Here is a 21,471-nt window from a genome sequence, read left to right on the forward strand (position 1 = left end):
ATGGTGATAAAGTGTTTTCATATCAGGCAGGTCTCTCTGTGTCTCTTGTGGGTCAGTACAGCAGGTGAAGTCCCAGGTCCGTGCTGTCCTCTCTCCCATCAGACCTCGAGCCTTGGCAGGCGGTTCTGAGAACCTCTTTTGGGGAGAATAAGCCGCTTCCGTTCTCACCCGCGTCCTGAATTCTCTTCTGTAATTAGGGCCGTCTGTTATGACTGCATCTGCAGCGAAGCGTGAAGTGAACAGACCACACAATGGCTCGGTCGTGCCCGGGACGGAGCAGGGAGCACCGGACTCCACGCCAGCACACCGAGGGTCCCATGATTGCCCAAAACTACACCACTGCAGTACTTTAAGAGCCTGGGAGAAACAAGCCAACATCAGCTTCCTGCCTGGGTCCTTACATTCCTTCCCTGGGTGGTTATACAACCCACAGCCTGTGTAAGAAAGGGCACACTGTTTGACCAAAAGCAACATTTTGATTCAGTGAAAATCAGAAAGATAAGTGGTTTCTCTTTCTTAGAAACTGTTGCTGACTTTCTTAGAAAAATGATGCCTATCTGCATTCTGATTGAGAGGATTCCGGGCAAACAACACCTTTTCATTCTGGAAACTTTAGAGTTCTCACTATTTTTCAGAATGCAAACTGTAATGGAATGAAAAACAAATGACCAATTAAGGAACACATTAACGGTACATCCACGTGGGTGCTGTCAGCAAGGGCGGAACAGGATGTCCAGTGGGAGGAACTGTCACTTTGACTGTCATGGTGGGATTATGTCAACGGAACTATGACACTCTACTCCGGCAGTCTCTGGCAAAGTTTGTGCAGTGCATGATAGCAATCAGAAGGTCATGACTAGGTGAACTTCCTGTTGATAAACTACAGCACCTTTTCTTCTGGAACATTCACTTCCTATTGCCTCTAATAGCATTCAGCCGCTATCTGCATGGAAATAAAAAAAAACTGCACGCAGTTTACTGTGATAGTTCAGCAAGACATGTTTGAATGTGGAAGGACACTTGTTTATGAACTGGCAGAAGTGATGTGGTTAGATACTCACATAGCGCTTTGGACCCAACTGTTATGCTGGGGGTTAGTGAAATGAAGAAGCTTCGGACTGAACCTCAATGCTGAGGGTTAGTTAGTTAGATGAAAGAGCTTTCAGGAGGACCAGAGAGATGGTTAGCAGACCATCCTGCTCCTGAGGGCCCTGTTTCCACACCACAGGTACCCAGGTCCTGAATGGTTCCTCTCTAAACAGACTCTTAAATCTAGCTTTACTCTTACAGACTCACCCCTGGTCCTGCTGTCTCTGTTAAGAGAACCTCTCTGACTCCGAGGACTGTTCCAGAGCATGGGACAGACTATCATTATCAAATTATCATCCTACTATCATCCTGCTGTACTGCTCTGCTGGGAGATGTCACCTGCGGGTCCTGAGAATCAACAGCTCTTATTCAACACACACTGTTTTTAAAAAGCTATATTTTTCTGGGTAACAGAGCATTCTCTGTTTATGCTGGCTGAATATTAATGCTAAATGAAAATAACATGCTTAATTGGATGTGATTGGGTCATCAATAGGGGCTGGTAAACTGTTTAGTTTACAGCAAAGATTTAGTAATTTATGGCAAGTTTTGAGTAAAGATAGATTCTAAATAGCAAGACTTAATAGATGCTTATTTCAGTTTCTCCTTCCAATGTAAAACTTAAACCAGTTATTTAAGGGTTTTCATACAATTGCCTTTGTGCTCTGGGCTGTTGGTTAATGCGTTTACAGTTGAGTGTGTACCCGAGACGGCCAGACCTGTCCCCCGCCTCCCAGTGGGAGAGCTGCCGTCTTCGTGTTCACAGTTTAAGAGAGCCGTGAACAGACAGCGACTTTAACAGCATGCAAGTGCTTCTGAATCTGTCCCACAGCTTATCTGGTGAGATCTCATTCCCCTCTCAGAGAAACACCTGATCTTTGCGCTGACGGGCGTGGCTTAAACCCACACTGCTGAGAGAGATGAGGAGATGGGGTTCATTTCTGCCTGAGGCAGTCACAGGAGCCAGCTTTCCTCACGATTGCTCTGTAGTAATGAAGAGCAGAGTGTTGGTTTTTTGGGTCGTTTGAATGATGTATAACTGCTGTACCGTTAAGAAGCCCTCTGCAATAGCTGTGTGTCATCTAATGACTACTAATGACCACACATGCCTCTTCAGAGGCTGATAAAATATTCTTACACATAAAAGCAATAACATCGGGTTAAATTTCCTCTGATAGAACTGACAGAAAGGCACTGCCACCAGAACTGAATTTCACAGACTGGACTAATGGTTTATCCGAGCTTCCCAAACATAGTTGGCAGTTAGACAGCCCCAACTAAAATCTGTTCATGTGTAAGTGAAGGTGCAAGGGTCAGATTGGGTGCAGTTATGCGTGCAGTCATGCGTAGATCTGTGGAAGGCCTGCGTGTGCTGCCCCAAGGTGCTGTCACCGAGATGCAAAACAGGATGCAAATAAGCCAAGGTGCCATCCCAGGTGCAGACAAGCCGCACATCTAACCCTTAAACCACAGATCTACTGACAGGAAGAGGAAGAGGATGAATGGCCATCGGCTTCCTGTCTGTCAGCAAACCTTCAGTTGGCCAGGTGCTGTGGTACAGCAGCAGAATGACTGTTAGAAAAACGTTTTCACAACAGTTTTAAACCCTCAGGGATGATGATCAATGATAACATTTAATGTCAACTCGACCTCAAGAGTCAAGAGTGAGTTAATGATTCTGGTAGATGGTACTCATTTTGATTAAATTACTTCATCAAAGAGGGACAGTGTTGGGTCTTAGAGGGTCAGTGTTGGGGCTTATTGGATTTGGAGTTATTGTGGGGAATATGGGTTGTTAACTTTCTTTTGTTCTACTGAACGGGCTTGTTCAGAATACAGTTGAGTGATAAAGCTAAACACAGATGAAAGGAGATACCTCGCAGAGCAGGCGTTGTGTGGGACTCGTCTGAAAGGAAGGAGCCATGAGGGTGTGTACATGTGTGAGTGTGTGTGGGTGTCTGAGCGGGGGAGTGTGCATAGATGTCTCAGAGTCAGGGAGAGATGGAGGAAGGGATGACGGTGCGCTCTCATTCTGAGGGTCTTGCTCCATCTCGCTGGTGGAGAAAAGAGACACTGGGGTTTGAAGAACATGCACACAGGCAGGCGCGCGCGCACACACACACACACACACACACACACACACACACACACACACACACACACACACACACAAGTCTGGAAAACACAAAGCCCTGCAGCAGCTGATGGCCCCTCACGACAAGAGCATCTCCAGAGTTCACACGCCCCCCCCTAAACCCCCCCAGACTGCGACAGACTGACAGAAGCCCAGAAAACAACAACATCTGCCAGGAAAGCCCCAACAATCTCCTGCATGACAGAGTGCAATACTAAAGCAGATGGTGACTCCAGATTACGGGCCCAGTGTGGGTGCCTTTCCCCTGGACACCTATGGGAGAGATGATAATGATCTGCGTGGAGTTCATCACCCCCGTCCCTGAGAAGCACTGCCATATGTGAGGCTCTTGGAGCTCTCCTACAAGCCCCGCCGCCTTTTAGAGGCCCTGGCACCTGCTGGGCTCCTGAGTGGCCTTTCTGGAGTGTGACATCAGCATTCGGGCTTGGAGGAGGAGGGGCTTCTTCTCAGTATGTACCAGGCCCTGAGTCAGGGGGGCGGAGGGTGTTCGGAGCACCGCTACACCCGTCTACCTGTGTTTACTCCGCCCTGGAGCCCAGCAAGAGGCCCTAGCTTCACTCAGGCCCATGAGATTTCACCAGCGCTTCGCCTAACCGATTAAACACCCACGTCTGTCACGAACGAGTGGAGAAACGTAGTTCATCTTTGGAATTACTGTTGGCATCATAGTCTGCATACTAACATTATATTTTTACAGAAATTTTAAATTCAGCGGCGGTCATTTATTAACTAACTAGCTTTCAGTTTATATTGTTTATAGGTTCTTTAAAGAACGGCAAAGATTCTTTAAAGTATCCTTAAAGAATGGCATTTCTGTAAGCAAAGTATTGAGCTGACTAAAAGCAGAACACCCAGACTGGTCTCAGAACAGTCACAGCGATGCCCTTTGAGAGCTGGCTGAGCTGAAGTTGTCCTACCCGTCTCTACAGTGGAGTGGGACACGCAGAGATGAACGCACACCCTGGGGCCCGGAGTGTCCTCAGTTTGTGCTTGTGTGCAGTCTTTGTTTTCTCTCTAGTAAACCGCCTTCTTTCTCTCCAGCATACACACACACACACACACACACACACACACGAAACAGCAGCCTCGGGGAAGCAGCGGCTGCCCGGTGGACAACAGGAAACCTACTATGGCGACTCTCTGTCCTGTTTGTGACACTGACCCCCTGACGGCTGTCACCCCACTGGGGTCAGCAGGCAAACACAGCCGCCCTGCTCCTTCCCTCCCAGTCCACACACTCCTGCCTTTGTACGAGAACAGTCTTCCACACAACAGCCCTGCACAAACCGCCTCGCTATCACACAATCTTTCTGCTTCATGGTATTTTTATAATCTGTCTGTGAATCACATATGAAATTCTGGGACCCAGAACAGCATACTGGCAACTAAATTTAGCAATTCTGCATCATTTCACTGATTGCATTTAATAAACAGGCATACATTGGTCATTCATTGGTCATTCATTGGTCATTCATTAGTCATTCATTAGTCAAAGTTTCTGCTGACCCCTCGGTAGCATGAGTCACCCATATTTAGCAAACACAGGCTTTACAATCTAAAAAAAAAAACACAATGACGTTATTAACTCTTTTAATTAGAATACGAGAAACTAGTCCATGGGTCAATACTGCCACCTAGTGGTTTTTGGAGGGTTTTACTCCATTCATATTTTTTTTCTTCTGACTTCATTTCACATACTGTATTCTGAGACCTGAAGACAAATTTAGCTTGATGGTTCATGTTCTCTTTTACAGTACAATAAATAATTATTTTAGACTCACTGGGCCAGAGTTTCAAATTAGTTCAGCTGCCTGAAGATTATCTGGATTTTGTAGATACATTTTTAGAATATTTGATTTATCCTACTGATTTAGGAATCACTGTGCTTTTCATTTTTGTTAATAACAATTTTAATTATTAAATGTTTATCCTTGCTAAAAATAGTTAGCAATCTGTTTGAAAAATACAAAAGGTTGTTGGCTGCTTTTCTTGTGTGTCCATATCTGTTCACACTCGATGGCTACTTCAACTCCTACAGCACTACACTAACTCTTATTGTCCACTCGATGAGGTCAGCTGTTTCACAGGTCAGCTCTCATAGGTCAGCAGTCTCACAGGTCAGTTGTCTCATAGGTCAGCAGTCTCACAGGTCAGCTCTCACAGGTCAACAGTCTCATAGGTCAGCAGTCTCACAGGTCAGATGTCTCATAGGTCAGCTTTCATGTCAGCTGTCTCACAGGTCAGCAGTCTCACAGGTCAGTTGTCTCACAGGTCAGCTGTCTCATAGGTCAGCAGTCTCACAGGTCAGTTGTCTCATAGGTCAGCTCATAAGTCAGCAGACTCATAGGTCAGTTGTCTCACAGGTAATGTGTCTCACAGGTGCGCTCTACTGTTGTGGCATTTGTTTTGCCCTTAGTTTCTATGCGGAATGTTTCAGTGACCCCTGAACCCTGCGGACTGCTGGCTATACTTTCTGACTGCACAACCACAGCTTGTTCATGCTAACTGAAGTCTACTTGGTTCCCATGATGTCCGAGAACCGCCGAGATTCTTCTGGTGGTGGTTCATACTAACCACAGTAACAACACTCACATCACATGGGTCCAGACACCAGTACGGGTACGGGTGGACTACGCAGAGCAGTACCGCAGCTTTAGCTCACCATTGCTCTCAGGTTGCAGGACGTTTGCTAGCCGAAGACGTCAAGCCCAGAGCAGGTTTGTGTAAACTGACCATAAAGAGCTGACGCAAGCTGCATGGATGGACAGAAGAAGGTTTACACACACACACACACACACATGAACGAGTGTGTGACGGCATATTCACCCAGTGTCCCTCTGACAAATCATTCTTATCAAATCTGGATTTCTCCCAGAAACCTTTCAGGCTACGTTTCACAGGTGACCTGGTGCAAGCATCAAAACAAACCAAACACCAAAAAACAAACAAACAGTGCCTACAGCTTCGTATGATCATTGAATGACGCTGGTGCTGGAGCTCTTGCATCAGCTGGGTTCCTTTGGTCGTGATGTCATGTCTTCCTTGTTCCAGGAAGAGTAAAAGATGATGTTAAGGGATAAGAGATATGAATTTCTATGAAGACACACACAACAAATAACATTATTCCTATAATATAATCATGCGCACAAATTAAAGATTTTTGTCAGTTTCCAATAAAATGTCCTGCCAGATTCAGTGTGCTCTTGTGGCATTTTTCTTGTGCAGAATGTGATTGTGTCACAGAGGGAGCTGATCTCAGGTCAGAGGAGATCGCGCTCCAGAAAGACCATGATGATGATCGCCAGAACCAGCGTTCTGCAGAACTGCACCCTGGAGGTCAGGCTCCTGCAGAGCACCCGCTAACAAAACTGGGGACCAGAGAGCAGATGGAGCAGTGCAGCTACAGCTAGTGAAGACATCTGGTAAAGTACTACTGTCTTTTTAATGGCTTTCTTCCAGGACATTTCAAGGGTACATTTCAAAGTGTTTTAATTGAAGTTGTACCCATTTGTAAATACTCATTTGTTGTTACATTTAATGGACATGTCAGAAGGATGTTGCGATTATATTTTGAAGAAGGAGTGTCTGATTTTCCCAGGGGCCATGGTGGTCTCCAGTGTCATGGAGTTCAACCGAGGGTGGTACACATTTGGAACGCATTCCCAGAGCCCCGTCTTCTACAAAGCCCAGGTTCAGATCCGACATTCACAGACATTACATCAATCGTTTCATTTATTGACATCTAATATATACTTTAAAACCTGTGTGTTTGGAAAAAGATCGACAGTTACAAACTCACGGTTTTTAGCACCTAAAGTGACACATGATAATCCTCTTTGCAGGATTAAATGTAGCAACACTGCCACCTGCTGTTTTTACTGAGAATCCGAGTTAAGATACAATCGGCCATTTTGTCAACCCGAGATGAGGGTGAGGAATGTTCACCGTGTAGCGAGAAAACCTGGACCAAATGAAAGAACTTCACTGGTACCCGCACGGCCGTCTGTTCGGGTCTTCTGAACTTCTTTAACCCACTTGGTAGAGCGGGCGGAGCCGACAGGCTCTTAAAGAATAAGACCAAATACCCTCATTTTCTGAGGTAAACCTCTTAAACCACATTGGGAACGATCTAGTATCATACAATTTAAAATCAGAATTCATTTTTAGAGGATACAAAAAATAAGCCAACAAATAAGGGAACAACAGGTTAAACTGAACTGATGCAAGCAAATATTACTGGCTTATTTATACTTGTGACAGTCAATAACCTTCAAAAGGCAGGAATCAACTTATTAAATTAAACGTATTAAAGTAGTTTCTGATTTTGTAAAAACACTGGGCACTGCAGACAATCTTAAAATGAATTCTGCAAGTATCAGAAGAGTCTGAGAAAATGACATGTCTTATCAGTTAATGTTACTTTAATCTGAAAACACGGAGTTCAAGCTCAATAAAACCACAGGGTTAACATGTACAATATTTTAGTAAATGCAAAAACCTAAAACTAAAAATGTAAAAGAATGAATTCTACAGTGAAGTATTATCAAAACAATTCAATGAAATACCAAACCAAACTCATTTATTCACATAAAGTTTGTGCTTACTAATAATTCTAAAAATATGTAACAAAATGACTAAGAAAGAAAAAGAATGAGATGAACTGTGAGTTTGCACTATGGTATTGCAAATTCAATGTCTCTGACACAAGCTGCAGTCTTCATTTTGCATTGTATAATATATGGTATATACATTGGTGTATCATTACGATATTAACAACATATGCTGATGTATAAACGAAAACAAATGATCATTAACAAATGCTTGTTCACATAGAAAAAATTACAAGTTTTAAAATGTCAGGCTCATGTTCACAGGCAAGTTGTTTGGTTGCTCAGACTCAGCAGAGCTGTGAATGTACAAAAATGGCCATTTAAAAGATGCGAAAAAATGTAAAAGACACGATGGAGGTGAGAAGTGGTGGTTTGGTTGGTTGGCACAGTCGAGGAGTCTTGCCTCGGTTATCAACTGCGATAAAAGCATCAAGGAACCCAATGCAAGCATCAGTAGCACACAAGAACACTTTACACGTCACATGGAACGGGTCACCATGCCTCAGAGGAGTATATGAACACAGTTCACACAGTCCAGACAGCTAGATGTTCAGGTAGGAGCTTTAAAAGACACAAATAACCGAGTTTTCCCCTTTCACTCATCCAGGTGACCTCTCCCTGAGAACCTCACACAGGAGCGTCGTCACCGTCGTCAGCGATCAGTACCGAGCCTGTTTTTACACAGCATGCATACGTGTTCCGGGGGAGGGGCTGTACATGAAACGGACCATGTTGTGGTTGAGACCGGAGTGTTGAGGGGCGGGACCAGTATTTGCTGGGTCTCTGGAAGCGGCGTCTGATTGGCTTGCACCATGGCGGATGACCTTGCATTCCGGAACAGAGAATAAGAGCAACTCTGGAGCATGTGTCTCCAAGAGTGCAGAGGAGCTGCATGTGTGTGTGTGGAGAGAGAGAGAGAGAGAGAGAGAGAGAGCGAGAGAGATATAGAGAGAGAGATGGGCGGTGGTTCTTCTGAGAAGTGCACAGTTCCATATGGCACCTTGGTGCAGTGTAGATGTGTCTGTTTAAGTCCGAGTGCAGAGTTCACATGTATAAAGTACATCCTGACTAGTTCTGGTGTGTCACATTGGCGAGCTGATCAGAGATCAGCATTACACACACGGACCCTGATGTGGTGGCCAATGAAAAGCCCTGGAAATGTTGGGCCTTTGCAAGTCAAACCCAGTGACTGCACAGAGCACATCATCCACAGAGCGAGTCAGCTGCCCTCCCGTCGAGGGTGGAGCAGGGAGAGGGTGGAGCACCCACCCGCTCCCCACCCAGGGCTGACGGGGAATGTAAGTGACCGGCTTTGTCCAGCGGTCTGTCCAGTTTGCGGCTCACGTACAGTACATACAGTACAGGGACGTTCTCAAGTTTGATCGGCGTGGGTGTTTCTCCCCCACAACAGTCAGGGGTCAGAGTTCAAAGACGAGCCCTCAGGGCAGTGATGACAGCTGCGAGCATGCAAGACGTACGGAACAGGAGGCCGGGGGCGGGGGGGGGGCGTCATGTGGTCCCGGGGCACTCGGCCGTGGGAGAGTATTCGATGAGATGCAATATCCATCTATCCAGCAGAGGGCCACATCGAGCAGAGATCCCTCACCTTGCAGGTCCAGAACGCAGGCTGATATGTCAGGAGGAAGAACGCTGCAGGAGAGCAGGTACTGGCAGGACAAACTCAGCGAGACGTGTGTGAGCGGGGCGGGACAGGGCCGTGGGGGCGGGACAGGGCCGTGGGGGCGTACCACCTGGGGTGTCTTCCAGAGCGGGGCAGCAGGTACCCCTGGCAGCGAGGCCCTCCGTGAGAGATGAGCCTACTGCCACCTCTTCCTCTGTGCTCAGACGTAATGGCAGTGTTCTAGTTAGATCAGCCTGGGTAGCACCACAACATCAGTGAACTTAAAAATGCTCCAGTCCAGGAACTCATTAGTATTGCCAAGGTTACGCTCTCAATTTAAACTCCTCGGTTCGTAAGGAAACGCAGATACCTGCTGTGACGGTGGAGGTGTTTCACCTGACCAGCTGAATCAGAGTGGACATCACTGCTGCACGGCCGTGATGGGGCGGTTTGTCCCACCTGTGGTCGCGCTGTACAAGTCATGCAGGAATGTGGGCGGAGGGCCCTCACCGCGGCCGGCTTGGCGCACGTGGGGGTCAAGGGTCGTGGAGCAAACGCACCTCACGAAAAAGGTGGTGGCACGGACTAACAGACGCGCGCACAAACACACACGGGTACAAAAACGCTCACACACACGCACATACACACACACACGCACGCGCACACACATGCACAAACATCAGCAGTGGCCTGCCGGGCTCAGATCCGGAACCGTAAACACAAGACGGCACTCCTGGTGAGCGTGTTTCCAGGACACAAGGACCCTTTTTGTGTTGACCGGGGCGAGGACACGTCAGGAGACACACTTTCTCGTCTATGGTGACTGGGTGGCCGGGTGTTCGGGGGCCGGCCTTGGCTTCTTGGGGACGGAGATTTCCTTGGGCCACAGGAGCAGGGGCGTGTCTGTGAGTGTGGGTGTGCGTGCGTGTGTGTGTGTGTGAGACTCTGTGTGCGTGTGTGTGTGTGTGCTGGGATCAGAGGGTTGGTGTTTCTCTAGTGTGCCGCAGTAGTGCTGCTGGGGTCTGGGCGGGCGTTGGCCAGGTATTTGGCCCTCATACTGGACGTGTACTGAAAGAGAGAAAACACGCCACATGAACACAGAACGATTACTCTGTCCATCACATCACAGGATGAACGCAGGCTCAACACGAGAGCCGTGCGTGTTAAATCACACCACCATACGCTGGAGCCTGCAAAGTTCGGCAGTGTTTTGACCTTCACTTGAACGTTGCTTGGTCTTATGGAAACCTTGCTATTCTTTTTTGCTAAACTTTTCCTGCTAAGGGAGAGGAGTGGTGGTGTATAACCAGGGTGGAGGGCAGAAACAGGGTGGTGTATAAACAGGGTGGAGGGCAGAGGCCGTGGCCAGCGACCAGAGGTTTGTTGTTCACAGGACTGTGTTGAGTGGAAATGAGAGCGATCCGTTAAGCGGGGGGTTTCTCCACGTGAGCATGAGCTCTCTGAATCTTAATGGAGTCTCTCAGATAGAGACCGTCATTCTGGGCCTCGACGTTTCAGAAACCATCACCCACCTGGTGACGACATCTGCTTACAAATGTCAAGAGCTGTGTGCACATGCACACACACGTGCCCATGCACCCACAAACGTGCACACACACATGTGCCCATGCACCCACACACGTGCACACACAATCAGAACACAGGGGATGGGAACGGGCCTTGGAAGCAGACACAGGAAGCCCTCTGTTCTCCACAGATGTCTGTTTACAACAGTATGTAAATGGGCTGGCGATTCACCAGAGATCATTTTGGGGGACAGCAATGAGGACGGCAGGACAGCAGAGGACAGTAGGGATCTTTTTTTATTAAACTTCAAGAAAATGTAAGATCCAAGAAAGAGGATTTCAAAGACATGGAGAGCAAAGCAATAATCATGCCTGGCCACACCCTGCTATGCATGCACCTTCATATGCTAACTGAGCACCACTGCCCAGAGGACCTTACAAGATGGTCTTCCATGCTGATGGAACATGTCTCGCACGCACTCAACACCATAATCCCTCCCCACGCACCCAACACCATAATCCCTCCCCGCGCACCCAACACCATAATCCCTCCTCACGCACCCAACACCATAATCCCTCCCCACGCACCCAACACCATAATCCCTCCCCACGCACCAACACCATAATCCCTCCCCACGCACCCAACACCATAATCCCTCCCCACGCACCAACACCATAATCCCTCCCCACGCACCCAACACCATAATCCCTCCCCACGCACCCAACACCATAATCCCTCCCCACGCACTAACACCATAATCCCTCCCCACGCACCCAAAACCATAATCCCTCCCCACGCACCCAACACCATAATCCCTCCCCACGCACTAACACCATAATCCCTCCCCACGCACCCAACACCGTAATCCCTCCCCACGCACCCAACACCATAATCCCTCCCCACGCACCCAACACCATAATCCCTCCCCACGCACCCAACACCATAATCCCTCCCCGCGAACTTAACACCATAATCCCTCCCCACGCACCCAACACCATAATCCCTCCCCACGCACTAACACCATAATCCCTCCCCACGCACCCAACACCATAATCCCTCCCCACGCACCCAACACCATAATCCCTCCCTACGCACCCAACACCATAATCCCTCCCCACGCACCCAACACCATAATCCCTCCCCACGCACCCAACCCAACTCTGAAAGGACCCTCAACGTGTGCACACAGCGCCCGTACGGCTTGGGCGTAGCGGGGTGGGTGTGGGTGGGGCAGGTGGAGGAGTGTGGAGGGGCCTGCGTGTGCTACTGGGTGTGAGGAGCAGTGAGTGAATCAGACACTTACAGAGGGGGGAGGCGACTCTCTGCCAATAAGAGGGGTGTTCTCACAGCGGGGATTCTGGAAGTTTGCATTCTGCGTCCTGCATCATAAGAGTGAGACACGCATGAGTGCACACACACACGCGCACACACACACACACACACACACACACACACACACACACACAGATGAGTGCACACACGCATGCGCACACACACGCAAGCACGCGCGCGCACACACACGAGTGCACACACACACACAGATGAGTGCACACATGCACGCGCACACACACGCAAGCACACGCGCGCACACACATGAGTGCACACACACACACACACGTGCGCACGTACACACACACACACACACACACACACACACGAGTGCGCACGCACACACACACACACACGCACACACATGAGTGCACACACACACACACACACACACACACACACGTGCGTGCATGCACACAATTTTTTGCAGGCTCACATCCCTCCTAAGCAGAGAAGAACTCAGAGATGAATTAGCATTAAGCCGCTAATACGCAGTTGTGACACTAGAGGGATCTTGGAGACAGATACAGTGTAGCAGCACCCACTAATGCTCCATACACATGGTGTGAAGTGAGCGTGTTTCAACTCAGTGGTTGGGGGTGTGAGTGTGGGGGTGTGAGGGTGTAGGTGTGGGTGTGAAGGTGGGTGTGGGCGTGCACCACTTACATGTACTCGGTAACAGGCGCGTTGCTGACTGTGTGTGCTGCAGCAGGTATGCTGGTCTCACTGCCGTAGCTGCTACCACAGCTGTACAGACTGGGCATGTGCACACGGTACAGGTTGTCATGGTTCTGTCTTCCTCCTGCAGCCCCGGAGTCTTCCTCGCCATCTTCATCGGGCCTGAGCGTGCGCGCACACACACATACGATCACGAACACGGTTATCATAGAGATCGTAGGAGCTACACCCTGAGACACATGAGCAGTGTGGCCAGCAGAGGGCGCCACTTACTTATTTACACAACCAAACAGGCTGCAGCACATCAAGGATGCACATGTCCCTCTGCAGAGCCCACAGTGCCACAGGCTGCAACAGCCACCCCCCCCCCCCCCCCCCCCCCCCCTCTTCAAAGGGCAGACGTGTTGCAAGCTGGGGGCAAAACTCGCCAACAAACCACCACTCACATCTGTGGTTTCCTTATTGATTTAGTATTGCACCAAAACCCTGGAACCAGACCGTCTCTGCACTGTGGGATTGGCCGCATTTTTGTGCCTTTATTCCCCAAAGAAAAGTGAAACACAGGACGAGAGCCTCGCGTACACAGCGCAGACAAACGAGCTGCAATACGTCTCCAAGGCGTCGACTGCAGACGGGCAGAAAACAATTCAGAGTCCTGGAATAAGCATGAGAAAGGATGATGTCATCCTCAGAGTGCTCGCCTCCAGGCTCCCCCTGTTGGTCGACGGGGGAGCTGCATGTTCTCCACAACACACTGGGACACCTGACAAGGGCAGTCGGGTGGGGAGTCCAGCACTCTGGCTAATTACAACTGTTCACTTCTGACTGACAAACCCTCCAATCACCACTGCAGAGAAATCGAGACTCACAATCACACTAACGAGGCAAGTTAATCAAATGGGAGTGAAAATACACTGACTTTGGCAAATGCCTTTTCCAAATGTATTTTTATCAAGCTTTACGTGATGACGACATAGACGTTTCCGGTACCCTTTCAGTGGCCTTCAGCTGCTCAGTTAAGCCAGGACGGAGCTCTAGCGTACGGGGAGAGTGTCTGTGTGCGTCACAGAAGAGCTCATCACACCAAAAGGCTTCAGCGGTCCCGTAACACCCATCGGATGCGGAGAACAGGAAGTGGCAGAGCCAGAGAGAGGAAGCAGATGTGTGTGTTGACCTGTCTGAGCCGACAGCCAGCGCCCTGGACACACACACACTGCCTGGAGTGGTCACATCCATAACAAGCAGGATGTGTCATGTGTCGCTGGATCTCACCGCTATGGGTTAAAGTTCCACACACAGCTGCTTCGTAGAGTTAATGGACTACTATACGGCTTATGGACAACAACTGAGACAAACAGTATAAACTACCTTTATGACGTCTTTCCTCTCTCTTTTACTCACACACACACACACACACACACACACACACACACACACACGCAACACACACACACACACACACACACACACACACACACACACACACACACACACACACACACACACACACACACACACACACACACACACACACACACTCCGTACCTTCTCCCCTGCCATGTGTGAGGTACGCTGCAGACGATGGATGTGAACATGAGGGCAGTAACAAAGGAGAAGAGAACCAGGTAGATCACACCCTCCACACCATCATAACACAGGCCTGTCATGGCCTGCACATAGTCCTGCAGAGAGAGAGAGAGAGAGAGAGAGAGAGAGAGAGAGAGAGAGAGAGAGAGAGAGAGAGAGAGAGAGAGAGAGAGAGAGAGAGATAGATTCACATATGCCTTGTCACATGTCCTTGAATGCACAGAAACACATACACCTATAATGTCCTGCAATCTTGCAGAGACAAACACACTGCAAACATGCATCTCCCACACATTTACCTCTACCACCTGTACATGGTTCTGCAGAGGCAAAAATACACATCACACACACACACACACCCCCATCACGTGCACACCGACCTGCAGAGAGAAAATAGCTTTACACATTCACACACAACCCTATAATCACTCACAGTCGTGACTGAGGAGACACAATTCCCCCCACACACACTCCTCTACAGAGAGAGAGAGCTACTCTGTCCTACCCCCCCCTCCCCACACACACACACACACACACACACACACACACACACACACACACACACACTCCCATAATCGTGACCAGAGTGAAGTACAAGGCTCTCAGGGCTCAAGTCGGCACACGTCTCCAACCGCTAACGTCTGCCTCCGTGTGACTGCAGTGCTGCTGAACACCGCCCTGCTGTCTGAGAGAGAGCACGTGAGCAGCAGACTGCAGCAGGACACAATACTGCAGGAGCTGGAGACCAACACACGCTCCCCAACCACAGACGGCCCCACGGCCACCGCTCTATGGCGAGTGAGCTCTTCGCTGGGGCTTCCTGTGTGCCGAGAGCAAAGCCCTGCTCACCTGACGCCAGCCACACTGAGGATGTGCCTGGGGGCGTCAGGGTGAGCAGCCCCAAACAACATTAACAATAAATATACCAGAAAGGCTTATGATGATGTTTTATTCATCAGTTTGGCCCCAGAGCTTTGGAGCCTGTTCGAAGAGAGCACCCACTGAGCACACATCCTCTCCTGGCAAAGTGACCTCATAACTACAGTAATACACACACACACACACACTCTTACCATATGCAGACTGCGGCAGTCCACCAGGGCCGTCAGCTGATGCAAGCCCATCTCAGTGGTGTTCAGAACACCCTGAATCTGCTCCAGATTGTTCTGAAACAGAAACACGCGCACACAGAGTTCAAACAGGGTCATGCTCTCCTCTGAGCTAAACTGGGCCAGTCCAGTGTCCAAGGCAAGCAATGTGTGTGTGTGTGTGTGTGTAAGAGAGAGAGAGGAAATAGTACAGATAATTCTAGACTAAATTTAGAGGTCCACTTGGTACACTGATGTTCACAAGTAAATGTCCAACTCTTACAGTAATGACTCCTCCCCCACACCCCCAGCCTGAATACACACACACACACACACACACACACACACACACACACACACACACACACACACACACAGCAACATGTGTGCACAAACACACAAACCAGCTCACACACGCTCACTAGCATACGCCTACGCACAAACACAAACACACAACCACACACAACCCCCCACACACACACACACAGCAACATGTGTGCACAAACACGCAAATGGCAACACAAACATGTTCACACTCACCAACACACACACAAATATACAGACAGACAAGGCAATGCACAAACGAATAACCAAAACACACACACACACACACACACACACACACACTTGCTAACACTGCCTGTGGCCATCTGTTTCCCCTCTGGGCTTGTGTCTGGAGCGTGTGTGTGTGTGTGTGTGTGTGTGTGTGTGTGTGGTGCACACCTTGCTGTTGGGGTACTCCCGCACTGCAGAGTGTAGGAGCTCTGAGACCTCGTCCTGCATCTCCACCAGGGCCTTATGGCTTCCAGACAGCTTCTGTAACACAAAGGCAGAATCAGAACCCACACCCACAGACGCGGGGAAGGCAGACGCAGAGTCCAGTTTGTGTTTGCACCTTTCAGCATTCACTCTCTAATTGTCCACTATTAAATTACAACTGCACCTCTGTCACTGTTATTATAGCATTTCTGCGCTTGTAACACACTTAAACATTCACAAACATTGCCAGTCAACAGTGAAATTTTGCTTTGCAGAATCTAACCAATCACTGGGCTGAAGTGAATGGAGGAGGAGCTAGTTCATTTGGTGTCATGGTGTCATGAGCTGTGTCAAAAGCCGCCCTGGTCCTCTGCTCCGTGCTCTGAGATCAGGAGGCCATCGTAGGCGTTTTTAACAGAGACAAACGTATCAGCTCCCATTCAGAAGAAATCGGTATTGTGTTTTTGTCTTGAATTCACCAATGCATCGTAATAACAAAAACTCGCTTCTCGATTCTAAAAATAGTTTCCTCGGCCATCTGCCACAAACGCAGAGACACTCGTGGACCTGGTCAGATAGTGTCTGGAGGCACTGGCCCACAGAGATCAGTACACCCCCTTCGTACGCGTGTTAGCCGCTGGTTAAACACAGCGAGGTTACTCGAACGAACGGGGCTGCAGTCATCCATAACGGCTAGCCGGAGGCGGTGGGCTGCTCTACGGATGTACGCATTAAATCACATCATAGCCATAAAGAGATGAGCTTTATCCGATTTGACCCGCTGGAGTGGTATTTGCTACAAAGAGTGGCAGGTAATGGAAAACGCTAGCGCTTATGTAGCCCTGAGGTGTGGGTGGCATAGGGCGAAGTGGATTGGCTGCATCAGCATGGGTTGGGGCGTGTCCAGGGGTGGAGTCAGGGCTGGAGAGCTGAACGAATATGGACAGGCATGCGTGGACATTCGGAGGGCTTTGCCGCTGGGACACAGAGAGGCATAGCGAGGGAGAGCCGGCAAGAACATGCACAAGACGCGAGATGGATCCGGTTACCTGCTGGAATGGGTTGGTCTGCCCCCCGCTGCACTGGAGGTAGTACTGCAGGATATCTGTGGGAACAAGAGAATCAGCAGGTCAACACCGGCCAGTGGAGAGACGATGCACATCAGTGGAGAGACGATGCACATCAGTGGAGAGACGCCTCTCAGCCTGCAGGACGGCACATGCAACTGTTTGACCATCTGACACGCCCCGCTGCAGACACGCCCCGCTCTCTGACTTGCTAACATTAGCTCACAGGCCACGCATGCACACACACACACACACACACACACACACACACACACACGTAGCATGGGTACAAAAGCCCCCACAGTAGCTAATTAGGCTGCTAACGAGGGCTGAGAGTGCAGCTGTCTGGCTGCGATGGTAGAGCACATTCACAGGCTGTTCAGGGGTGGGTGTGTGTGTGTGCGTGTGTGTGTGTGTGTGTGTGTGTGTGTGGGGGGGGGGGGGGGGAGTGTGTGGACCAGTTTATAAAAAGCTTCCCACGCTCTATATCTGCGCTAAAAGGGCTGTATATTCACACTGCTCCGCCTCAGTAGCCCACACAGAGCACCAACACGGATGTAGTCACGGTGTTCACACACACCACGCATCGCCACAGCCTGCAAATTTGCGTAGCCTGTGAGTCAAACATGCGGCAATCAGCAATTCGGTCAGAATAGTACATCTGGCTTCTGGAAGAGTGATGAAGAATCACACACACACACACACACACACACACACACACACACACACACACACACACACACACACACACACACACACACACACACACACACACACACACACACACACACACACACACACACACACACACACACACACACACACACACACACACACACACACACACACACACACACGGTGGTCCTCAGCAGGCATGGGCATCTTCCAGCTGAGGTAAGCAGCTCCCACAGTTAAGATTAAAAATAGCTCCCCTCTCAGACACGGCTACAAACATCACCCACCCAGCATCACAGAGTCAGGGTCAGGTCCATGGCTGGGTCAGGCCCCGTTACTCTTCTGCGTATCCATGGCAACAGCTAAACCACGTTTATAAACTGCTGTCACGACGAATCAGTGCTGGCGTTGCTTCTCAGCTCTGACCTGTAGGTCATTCCACACCTGGGCTGGCGGCCAGCTTACTTAAGCTCGAATAATAAAAAAAAACCCAATCAGTCCAGCAGTGGAGGCGGGACAGGAGATGGAGGAGGAGGAGTGTGTGTGGAGTGAGTCAGCGCAGGAAACACGAGGGCGGTGTGGGGGAAGGGCCAACACCACACTCATCTGATCAGCCACGCTTCCTGTCTCGTGGGGCACTTCCTGTTCTAGGCTGGAAGGATGTCTCTGACCAAGGAGTGCTGAATGTGGAGCCACAGAGGGCCCGTTACACACACACACACACACACACACACACACACACACACACACACACACACACACACACACACACACACTCCTGTGTTTTACCTGTGTCACCTGCTGTGGCAGAGCAAACGTAGAGCAGTGCCTCTGAGGCGAGGCAGAGTCAGGATGTGAGGCGGGGGAACATTGTGTTAGCGGGGGAACCCCTCCTCCCCCCCACCGCCTACGAGCCCTCCATCAGCACAATCACATCCCCACCGCTCACAGCCACCGAGCAAAACACGATGCGGTTCCGTAGCAGGAAGAGGACGTGCACTCACCTTTGGCCACGACTCCGTTCTTTTCCGTGACCTCGCTGACGTAGGTGTCTGGCGACACGCAAAAGTCACTGGTGCCCTGTGAACCAAAGCCCAAGCAGAGCAGATGAACATGGTGGAAAGACCTGCAGGGACTGAACGTGGGCTGAAATGCTACAGGGAGCTTCTACATCAAGACTCCTGGGTACTTCTGTTTGGACCCGGAACACGGTAGCAAAGGCGAGAAGTCTGACCGTATTCACACACACTCGCTCGAACAATGAATAACACGACGAGCGTCTAACGAGGGAGTAGTAGGAACATTTGCATACAGGAACGGTTCAAATGAGTCATTCGGAAGTGATAAAGTCCCTGGCTGTGTGAGATGCTAATGTTCCCATTCCAATGAACCATTCCCACCATGAAATAAACACCATTAGCGTTACAATGGGCTCTGGGAGCTGCAGGTCAGCGGACAAACATGAAGTTAAAACATGACCGATCATGAATGAAATCAGCATTGTTCAAAAACTACATCTTTTCTCAATATGGCCGACAGACACGCGCTGTGACGTATATGATGTATGTGATATGAGAGAGACTGAAACATTCTCACTCCCACGTGCATGCGCACATGTGTGTGTATGCGCACGCACACGCACACGCACACACACACACACACACACACACAGCTTGGCATCCTTCTATACAGGGTTGTGTTGCCATGGAGACACTCACCGAGGAGACAGCCAGTTCCAAACCCAGCGATCCCCAGCTGATAACCAGCGCCAATACGCCCAGTAAACAGACTCTGCAGAGAGACAGAATCAGAGAGACAGTAAACAGACCCTGCAGAGAGACAGAATCAGAGAGACAGTAAAGAGACCTGATGGACTGAAAAGACAGTAAACAAACCCTGCATAGAGAGACAGAAACAGGAAACAGACATGGGGAGACAGAAATGGAGAGAAAGACAGTCAGCAGACAGGACGCCCCTTATTACACCTCACCATCTCAACCCAACATGTCTGCAATCTCATTTCCCTAGGCCATTAGAAAAAACCAAGACCTTAAAGGTAGTTTTCTCCTGTCTACGTTTTTAGAGAAATGACCATAGCTAAGCCCCATAACTCCTGAACCCAAGCAGGTGCTGCTGAGAAGTTCAGTGCCAAGTCCTCTCCACAAAGAACCCACCACGAGACCAGACCTCCTGCTTAGTGGAAGGTGTTTAGCGGGATCTGAAGTTAATGTTCTAGTAACACACTCAGGCTTCTGCTGCATTTTCACTGCTTAATGTGAATCTAAATGTTAAGATGCTCAAATATAATTTCAGCAGAATTAACTGGCATTTGAGTCAAAAAGTATTGCAAAATGTGATATTTCTACCTATATGTGTTGTAAAATTGGAAAACATTATACTGACAAGTAGAATCAAAATGTTAAGACACCCAAATGTCTAACAAAAAGACCTTAATCAGCAGGAGGGGTAACAGAAGGGGTAAAGTGGAGTTCTGATCAGCAGGAGGGGTAACAGAAGGGGTAGAGTGGAGTTCTGATCAACAGGAGGGGTAACAGAAGGGGTAGAGTGGAGTTCTGATCAACAGGAGGGGTAACAGAAGGGGTAGAGTGGAGTTCTGATCAGCAGGAGGGGTAACAGAAGGGGTAGAGTGGAGTTCTGATCAGCAGGAGGGGTAACAGAAGGGGTAGAGTGGAGTTCTGATCAACAGGAGGGGTAACAGAAGGGGTAGAGTGGAGTTCTGATCAGCAGGAGGGGTAACAGAAGGGGTAGAGTGGAGTTCTGATCAGCAGGAGGGGTAACAGAAGGGGTAAAGTGGAGTTCTGATCAACAGGAGGGGTAACAGAAGGGGTAAAGTGGAGTTCTGATCAACAGGAGGGGTAACAGAAGGGGTGGGGTGGAGTTCTGATCAGCAGGAGGGGTAACAGAAGGGGTAGAGTGGAGTTCTGATCAACAGGAGGGGTAACAGAAGGGGTGGGGTGGAGTTCTGATCAGCAGGAGGGGTAACAGAAGGGGTGGGGTGGAGTTCTGATCAACAGGAGGGGTAACAGAAGGGGTAGAGTGGAGTTCTGATCAGCAGGAGGGGTAACAGAAGGGGTAGAGTGGAGTTCTGATCAGCAGGAGGGGTAACAGAAGGGGTAGAGTGGAGTTCTGATCAACAGGAGGGGTACCAGAAGGGGTAGAGTGGAGTTCTGATCAGCAGGAGGGGTAACAGAAGGGGTAGAGTGGAGTTCTGATCAGCAGGAGGGGTAACAGAAGGGGTAGAGTGGAGTTCTGATCAGCAGGAGGG

General features: G+C 49.5%; 1 protein-coding gene across 1 annotated transcript in view; it reads right to left on the reverse strand.

Moving 5' to 3' along the window:
* Positions 1-6,958: 6,958 nt before the first annotated feature.
* Positions 6,959-21,471, reverse strand: part of ttyh3a (tweety family member 3a) — a 40,966-nt gene continuing 26,453 nt past the window's right edge. The window contains exons 6-14 of the mRNA XM_077009212.1: positions 19,904-19,976; positions 19,190-19,265; positions 17,493-17,548; positions 16,408-16,500; positions 15,670-15,762; positions 14,555-14,691; positions 12,998-13,171; positions 12,306-12,381; positions 6,959-10,543 (exon numbers count right to left, since the gene is read on the reverse strand). Coding sequence (XP_076865327.1) covers positions 10,469-10,543; positions 12,306-12,381; positions 12,998-13,171; positions 14,555-14,691; positions 15,670-15,762; positions 16,408-16,500; positions 17,493-17,548; positions 19,190-19,265; positions 19,904-19,976 — 853 coding nt within the window. The 3' untranslated portion in view covers positions 6,959-10,468. The remainder of the gene's footprint in view (positions 10,544-12,305; positions 12,382-12,997; positions 13,172-14,554; positions 14,692-15,669; positions 15,763-16,407; positions 16,501-17,492; positions 17,549-19,189; positions 19,266-19,903; positions 19,977-21,471) is intronic.

Source organism: Brachyhypopomus gauderio, chromosome 6 (assembly GCF_052324685.1).
Source record: "Brachyhypopomus gauderio isolate BG-103 chromosome 6, BGAUD_0.2, whole genome shotgun sequence".
Classification (NCBI taxonomy): Eukaryota; Metazoa; Chordata; class Actinopteri; order Gymnotiformes; family Hypopomidae; genus Brachyhypopomus; species Brachyhypopomus gauderio.